Genomic DNA, 9,335 nt, shown 5'->3' with positions numbered 1-9,335 from the left:
TTCCTTAATATTTTGAAAATTTATAGACCGGTTAATAAATAAATTATTTTACCCAGGCGATGACTGGTCAACAAATTCCTCTATTCTATTTCACAGATTTCTTATGGTCATTCTGCTCTAGTTAAAATTTAATAATAATTGAGCCGTGTCACGACAAAACCAACATAATGGGTTTGCGACCAGCATGGATCCAGACCAGCCTGCACATCCGCGCAGTCTGATCAGGATCCATGCTGTTCGCTTACCAACTCTATTACAAGTAGAGAAACTGATAGCGAACAGCATGGATCCTGATCAGACTGCGCGGATGCGCAGGCTGGTCTGGATCCATGCTGGTCGCAAACCCACTATTTTGGTTTTGTCGTGACGCGACTCATATGATCTTATAGTGTAAATAATCAATGTTCGTTTGACTGGAACTAATACAAGCGTTTATAAACTTTATCTTTTTATCTGACGGAGATCATTAGTAGAATTTCAATATATCTCTTTGTGTTGCATAATATAAATATACTGCATAAATATTGATATACCTTTTCGTACTTTTGATGCTAGAACAAAATAAATTCTTTGTCAAGTCTTTGCTAAAACCATAAAAAATAAGAGAGTGCAAAATATGTCGGATAAAGTGAAAACATTAAAGAGACGAGATTCTAATTTGAAGCAATGGCAAGATGGCCTAGAGTAAGTATATCTTCTTTTGGTACGAAGTTTAACCCACCTTAAATAATGATTTAAATATTCTACATAGGTTTGTGTGTAAACTTGAGTCTATTCAACTTTTAGCTCGTGATATTTTGACAACACCCGAGGTTAGCCAAAGTCATCTTTCCTGTTCCGGCGCCACATGACCTAAACTGTGTTGGTACGCCGTAAAACAAAAACAAGATCTGTATCATCATTAATCATTAGGACAGGCCATTACAACAAATATCGTTTGGAGTTTCTTATGAAGGCGTTAATATAATCTAGAATTCTTTTATTCCCAGTTTTATTAAAATCCACATAACTCTTTAAAATCTTTATTACTATACTAGGTTCCAAAAAAAAGTGTGCACTTTGTTTTCGGCGATTTTCCATTGCCCATTATGCTTAATGTCCACGTATTTGGTACCAAAATCAAGATCAGAACATGTACATTATAATCGTGACTTTAAACTTTAAATTCCGGTGTCATTAGGATATGATTTTGTCTCGAGAATGGACTAGGTCCGAAAATGAAAGTTGCAAGACTACTCTGAAATTAGCAATTTCCACAATTCATCATTTCATTCTGCTGAAATTGGAAATTCGATGTTAACTGTAGTCAGTATCGAGTGTGGCCACCTCGACTATTGATGCAAGCAGCAAGGCGACCTCGCATTGACCTTACGTAACGTCTGATAACGTCGTTGGGAATGTTATTCCATTCTTGAATTAAGGCGTTTTCCAGATCCCTAAGATTGTGTACGTTCCCTCTAGCTCGAACCTTTCTACCAAGATAATCCCAGATGTGCTCAATCGGATTCATATCCGGTGACACGGCAGGCCAAGGTAGTACGTTAACGTTATTTCTGTTTAGAAACTGCCGACATATCCTTGCAACATGAGGCCTTGCATTATCATGCATCAATATTGCAGGCCCATGCCTTTGAAGGAAAGGAACAGTTTCAGGCTGCAGAATCTGGTTAATGTAACCTTGAGCATTGAGATTACCTTGCACAACAATGAGATTTGTTTTCCTTCTGCCCATAATGCCACCCCATACCATAACACTCCCACCTCCAAATCGGTCCCTCTCAATGAGACAATTATCAGCAAAACGTTCCCCTCTTCTTCTAAAAACTCGAATTCGACCGTCATGATGACTAAGGTTAAACCTAGACTCATCCGAGAATAGAACCCGAGCCCACTGCTGTCGCCCCCAACGGAAATGCCGTTGTGCCCACTGCAAACGGGCAGCCCGATGACGTGCTGTAAGCACTTGTCCCACATAGGGCCTCCTTGGCCGAATGGGTTGCCGGGCTTGCCTGAGGCGGCGCAACACTGTCTGTTTGCTGATACCATACTGCCTTGCAGAACTTGTCGCCGTTTGAAAACGACGTCGAAGGTGCGTCAACGTAATGAACCTGTCCGTTCGAGGGTTTGTAACCCTCGGTCTACCGGGTCTACGACGATCTGCTACCCCACCTGTTTGCTGGAAACGCTGGCGCAACCGAAATATTGTGTTTCTGTGACAACCGAACGCTCTACTGACGTTGGAGACGTTGTCGCCACGAGCAAGCATCGTTAATGCTTGAATTCGCTGATTTTGATTCAGTCTAGGCATGTTCAGTGACAAGCGCTGTGAAATTAAATGTGTTTTCCCCTATATGTAGCGGGTATAAGGATTATGTCTATACACATTTCCTGTGACATGTACCCTCGCCTCGGACTGCACGTGCAAATCATGTTTTATTATTTATTGCCATATAAAGCGAAAATTCCGTGCCAGCACGGAATGGTTTTTATATTGGATCGATGTATTGTGTATTTAGGACTAACAATGCCAAATTTGAAAAAGAAACGTCTGCTAATTTTCTAAATATTCAACATTAAAAAGTGCACACTTCCTTTTGGAACCGAGTATATATTACTATCTATATTCGCACTGTATTACACGGTATATAAAGTTGTGTTTCCTTCATTTGAAACATTCATGAAACAAAAATAACAACAAGAACAAAACAACAAGAACAAAAAAACAAAAACAAATAAATAAAAGTATAATAAAAATAAATGAATTAAGAAAAAAATAAAAAGGAAGAAAAAAAATGAAAAAAGTAAAAAAAAAACGGATATAAAGCTATACAGTACAGTACAATGTATATCAGTGCTTAACAAAAATGAGAAAAATGAGTTTATATATAGAGACGCGGTACAGTTTGAGCTCATTTTCTTAAACTGTGATTTTTTTCTATTTAGTTCAGGTTCAAGCTATACTTGTGGATACGTTTGTAAGGCTGGTCCTATTTTTGAAGATTTATAAAGGTAGATTTGATGTCATATGCCGCTCATTACTGTTATACGTTTACTTACGGTATACATGTATTTGATGTATATGGTACAGATCTACTTTTGTTATAGTTTATGAAGAATTATATACTTTGGGTCTATTCATTAGCTCGGGAATGTCTGTATCAAATGTGGGTTGATTTGAGTATTATCATAAAAACATTCAATGAGAATTCAATCCATTCATCGGATATATGTTTTAATTATTTCAAATACTTGTAATCCGTATTTATAGTTTTCTCTAAGAAGCTTAAGGAATCTCTACCGGATTGATGTAAAATTTGAAATTCTTGAAATGTAAATCATTTACACTGAAAAACTATACTTAATTGGTTAATTATCACATTTAGAGAAAAATCCAAGTACATAACCAAAAAAAAGTATTAAGTGAGATTTAAGCAATTCATCAGTGGAATAATCAAAATCCACATGTATATATGTACATCTGTATGTAAACCATATTACTAGCGAGTCAATATTCTTGTTTCCCTTGCCTAAATAAATTTGAACACGTTATTTAATAACATCTTACAGTTTTATTTCCCGTTGCCTATAAATAAATTCGATCACGCCATTCAACAATATCTTACAGTTGAAACAAATATATCGTTATTATTTTGAACAATTGAAACAAGCGCAAATCTTCCTCAACTTTTCTCTCGTCATAATTTGCAAACGCACCAATTGTTTGATCATGCCGAATAATAAGACAGACAAACGCTATTTTTTTTTGTTCACGATTCACCGATTAAAGTTAAAAATTATATCCTAATATCTCGTAACGTTCTTTGTGCATGTACGGGTGTCATACATTATATAATGTAATCTGTTAAATAATAAGACAAAATATTTCATTTTTTTACCTCTCTACATTCCTTCAAAGAAATATCCTTTGTTATCAATGACGGACTTCCACCTCTTTGGCAGGTTATCTATGCCCGTAATCCCCCGTATATAATGAACAATTTATATAATTGATCAAAATCATTTTTAGGATCAGCCTATCCACATTCTTTAAATTACATAATCCCTGACGTTATATCTCAACTGTGTTTATGTGCTGTTTCTAGGGAGCTTCTAGCGTCTGGAATGGAAGACTTTGAGGAGAAATTGTTTAGTTTCCTGTGTGATCACAATGGCCTTGTCTCCATGGACAGGTTTAATAACGTAAGTTGTCTCGCTCTAAAAATAACTATTTTTATAAAGTGAATACATTTTTTAGCCATTTTCATTTTCCACGTTTTAATGTTATATCAGCGTTGCTTTGCATTTTTACGGCGTAATATGCATCCCCGTATCTTCAGTCACAGATGTTATACTTCTGTATTTCGAGATAGTTCTACATGGCTTTACGAACACATCTTTAGATGATTCAATTCAAAATTCACCACTTTCATGTTTAAATGTTAAATTCTGCCTTAGCCGATGCTAGGGAGCACCGGGGGCATGGACGTTAACTTGCATTTTCCAGTACTGTCCATGAACAGGCTCAATCAAACCGAGCCTGCGGCAATTTCAATTTTGTCGTTTTGGGAGTTCTTTAGGAATTCTTTTTTGTCTATTTTATTGTTGTATATTTGACATTTTTAGTTCTTTCGATTTCCATTTTGTTATTGGTGATGCCTTCAGTATATGAATATTATATGTTATCACCCAAAGATAAGTCGTCAGCCTTCCAAACTTCTGAACCACTCTCAAATTTCTATTTCGGACCGCCAATTACTTTCTAGTTCATATAACACATATTATTTTACTTTAGTTATTTGCAACGTTTTTGATGAAATGACAGGAAAATCGCTCATTCTCAATAAAACACAGCATTTGATGTTCCACTGGGTAGCTCTTATACGAAGGTTTTTCTTGAGGTCAAAATGTCGTTAGAAAGGTGGCTGCCACTTTGTCTAAAAGGGACTCTCTCAGTTTTACATTTCTATCTGTTATTTTTCTTTTACAAGTACCATTAATTCCCTAAAATGTAACATACGTTACTGTCGCCACCTAAAATTTTCAACTTTGAAATTATGCTTCAGAAAAATAAGTTCCAGAATAAAAGAAACATGTGCAATTAGTCATTGCTGTGTTTATATCAACTTTGATTATTGGTAAAAATTATATTTGACTGTTAAAATCTCATTGATATAATGGATGATCAAATGTCGCCAAATGCATATAAATAAATAGTGACAAACCTTAAACAATAAGAAGTGAAACCGAAATTACATAATTAAATCTATGCATGCCTAATAATACAGCATATATATAATTATAAGTAAAAATATGCTTACAGCCTCTCAAATATCATTCTATTTTCGGAAATTTTCATTTTTTATTCGAATCTTTTCAACAGCATTTTAAAAAGAAACATACGTTACCATTATTTAAGAGCTAATCCATTCAAAGAAGAATTCAAACAAGAAAGAAAATTAACATGTGTGTAACTCTGATATATTAACCACAAATCATGGTGGGTTACACGGTCTTGCGTCATTTTTAACCCACTTGCAATGTAAAAATGAAACATACGTTACAGAAACATACGTTATCAACTTTTTAAAGTAAGCTTATCAAAAGGGTCATTGAAGTTAGAAAGCACGTATAACAGCAACATTAACTTCAATTTCACATTAGTAAGTAAATTTTGTTAACTTTGGTCGAAAATAAAACTTGTTCAAGTAACCACAGTGAAACAAACGTTACTTTTATCAAACAGACTTTATATTGTTTACACATGCATATATAAAAACATAAAATCGCATTTTTATGACAACAGAATGATTTGATTCCTAAATTAAAAAGTCGATTTTACATGTAAGTTTCAATTCCGTGATAAAGTTCATAAATAAGCGAGTGTGAAACATACGTTACTCCAACTTATAATTCAACAATTTTTGAAAATTAAAGATAAAGTTGGGATTAGCATGACTGTTTGTAACGGTTACCTTGTATAAGATGTAAGAAGATACGAAAGTGTTTTTACAAAGGAAAGATATGTTAATAATTTGTTGATGTACCAGCAGAAATGTTAAAAATATATTACAAGATACTGATGTTCTCAGCAACAACTAATTCGTTTCTGCAAAAGCTTACTGGCCGTATTTCATTCTATATATAATAATGTTAAAATAAAATCCATACATATAAATTTTTTACAAAAAAAAAAATGAAATTGTTTTCTCAACCTTTACTTGCATTTGAATAAAATGAAACATACGTGACATCCTATATGGGGTTAAATGAAGAACTGCTTAGCAATAAATTTTCCAAATATTAAGAAAGTGGAAAATTGAATGTTTTGAAAAAAAAATGCTAATACAACATTTGTGTATGCATTCGACCTCTCATATATTATATATGATATATATCCTTTGAATGAAGACATCAAATAACCATTTTCAAAATTGACTATTTTTTGCTTTCTACGAATATTTAACTTTGAAGAAATTAACTGAAAATTAGCAAGGTACCCAACTTCTTTGAATTTTCCTGGGTTAGAAAATCCCTCTAGATAGAGAATTTACAGATTTTGATATATTATACAGACATTTGTTATTAATATGCAGCCAATAGGTTACATTATTTGATCTGAAATCTACGTTACCGAAGAAATACAGTGTCATTACCAAAATAAATGCCATCCTGTTATATTATAGTTTCTTGTTCAAAATATTTCTGGCAAACTTGCAAAATACCCTAAACTTTTACTTCAACGATAAAAAATGACACAATGACAACATCAAATTTTTAATATTTTTCAACCTCAAATGCTTTATTTTATTGAGAATGGGCGAAATATCAAAATGAATGTTCCATGATAACTGCTAAATCAATACATTTGTGGATATTCCTTAATTCTTAATACCACCATTTCATACTAAAATCTGCCCAAGTCGGTGCTAGGGGTGTGGGGTGGACGTTAGTTTGCATTTACAACTGCCGTCCATGTTTATGCTTAATCAAAGTAGTTAAGTATTTCAACTTTAGATAGTTTCAAGGTCGTTTAATGTTTAAATAATTATCTCGTTATTAATTATATAAATATATAATATAATATAATATTTGTAAATATAGATATGAAGATTATTACACACATGTTGTTTTCATATTCTTATGGTTAGTTAGAAGAGGGTTTAAACAAACATTTCTCATCTATCTAACGAAAAAATCTTATATAAACATTATGAAATATGTGAAATACGAAATACTCAAATGCTATTTAAGTATTTGCCCATCCCTTTATAAATATAATTTATTCGGTACTTTGCAAGATACAATTCAACAAAAATTATATTACCGGCTGGAAACATTTCAATGTTGCTTTATACAGTAAGTGCAAAAATGATAGATTGCTGGTGTGTTTTTTGTTCGTATGCTACAAACTATGAAGTGTCTCTAATAAAGCAAAACAAAAATTTGTGTCAGTAAAAATGACTTTTTTATGACAGAATATTGCATGGTATATCATATTGAGATTAACATGCCATTTGTCACCCACGAAAATAACATAATGTGATATAGTGTTCACACAGGCTGACCTGTCATAAAAATTTATTATGCTATACGATGTCATGATACAAAAATTGTTGAGAAGTAAGATATTTGATCCCATTCTAATTTTCTGATAACATCTAAAATCATATGGAGAAAGCCTATGTTACGACATAAAACCAGTCGCCGCAGGATATATTTTTACGAGTCTTCAGTCACTGTGATTCCTATTAAAAGTATAACCGGAGCTTTGGCTAAGTTTAAGGCAGTGCATACGGTTTACAAGTAGGGTATATAATGAACATACAAGACCATAATTACGTAGGGGGCCTCCGTGGCCGAGTGGTTAAGGTCGCTAACCTGAGATCACAGGTCCCTCACCGCTGTAGGTTCGATCCTCACTCGGGTCAAATCTTAGGAAGCCATCCAGCTGGCTTAGGGAAGGTCGGTGGTTCTACCCAGGTGCTCGCTCGTGCCTGAAATAATGCCCGAAGTGTCTTCCTCTACAAATAAAGCTGGAAAAAATCGACGAAAAAATCTCGGCGGGACGCTCTAGGATGGCCCGACTTGAGTGTACGGTCGCCCATATGGGCTTTCCGGCGGCGACCTTAAATAAACGCATTAAAAAAAGAATGACGTAGACCTTTTTGTTATTTTTAAACGAATGGTAAAAAAAGATATGAATAAATTTTAAAGGAGCTAACTTTTACATAGAAAGCTATCCAGCTAGATTATGGAACGCCGTTGGTTCTATTCAGGTGCCGGTGTAGTCTGAAATAATGAACAGAGAGGCACCTGACAGCTTCCTCCACCAGTAAACCTGGAAAGTCGACATATGACCTATACTGTGTTAGTGCGACGTAACCACCCCCCCCCCCCCCCAAAAAAAAAAAAAAAAAAAAAAAAAAAAAAAAAAAAAAACAAAAAAAAAAAACAACAAAAAGAACAAAACAAAAAAACAACAAAAAGCATCCGTTGGCATGATTTCATACTTAACAGGTTCTGTGTACAGTTATAGACATAAATAATTATCTTTATCAAATTCCAGCAACAAATATTTTGAACATGTTATAATCATTTCTGTGAACAGCTTCTTGAAGAGACTGGTTTACGAGGGACAGATTTCCGGTTAAAAGAGACCATGACAAAGTTCCGGGCGGTTCTGGAGAGACAACTTCATAACGAAAATGAACTAAGAGGATTGGTGGACAAAGAAACATTCCTCGAGTGAGATAATAAAAGCATTATTAAAAATATACATTTTTTGTGTGTTTAAGGTTATTTATTTAGATATTTTTGACATGAATTACTTGGACAATTGGAATTAATGATTATAAAAGTTTTTTTTCTGGAAAACAAAATCAAATCAAAAATTGATAAAATACAACCGATCCTCCGAGAGGACGGGCGAAATAAAATATGATAAAATGAAAAGTAATAAAACGTCAAATATATACATGTAGTATTGCTAAACATGATAAGTATATATAAATTAGATAACTTAGTAATTGTAGGAAAATAAAAAACACAAAGTTGAAGCGTAAAGAATAGCCTAATGGAATAACTTTTCATTTTAAGCTGCGTTTCCGACAATATTGTGGTAATATCTAAAGCCCTGACCAGCCAGTTTGTGATACCGGAGTTCAAGCCTTTTACAGACATTATAGACAAAATTTACGAGTCATGTAAAGAAAATGTCCGCGGTCAGGTTAGAATCTGTTATCATTTTTAAGGATTTAAATGTAGTAAGTTAAAAAATTAGAAAATATATGCATAGTAATCTCTATCACAAAACCATTTTAGATACAGCTTTGTAT

General features: G+C 33.8%; 1 protein-coding gene across 1 annotated transcript; it reads left to right on the top strand.

Moving 5' to 3' along the window:
- Window positions 1-414: 414 nt before the first annotated feature.
- On the top strand, window positions 415-9,226 carry LOC132752754 (glutaminase liver isoform, mitochondrial-like; the record flags this gene model as incomplete). Its single annotated transcript, XM_060743128.1, has 4 exons — window positions 415-684; window positions 4,104-4,200; window positions 8,609-8,745; window positions 9,097-9,226. Coding segments are annotated over exons 1-4 (432 nt in total), but the record flags the coding sequence as incomplete, so codon positions are not given.
- Window positions 9,227-9,335: the final 109 nt, after the last annotated feature.

This window comes from Ruditapes philippinarum, unplaced genomic scaffold (genome assembly GCF_026571515.1).
Source record: "Ruditapes philippinarum isolate M1 unplaced genomic scaffold, ASM2657151v2 ctg426_1_1_1_1, whole genome shotgun sequence".
In the NCBI taxonomy this organism is placed as follows: domain Eukaryota; kingdom Metazoa; phylum Mollusca; class Bivalvia; order Venerida; family Veneridae; genus Ruditapes; species Ruditapes philippinarum.
The sequence above is the reverse complement of the archived record's forward strand: the minus strand, read 5'-3'. Positions and strand labels throughout refer to the sequence as shown.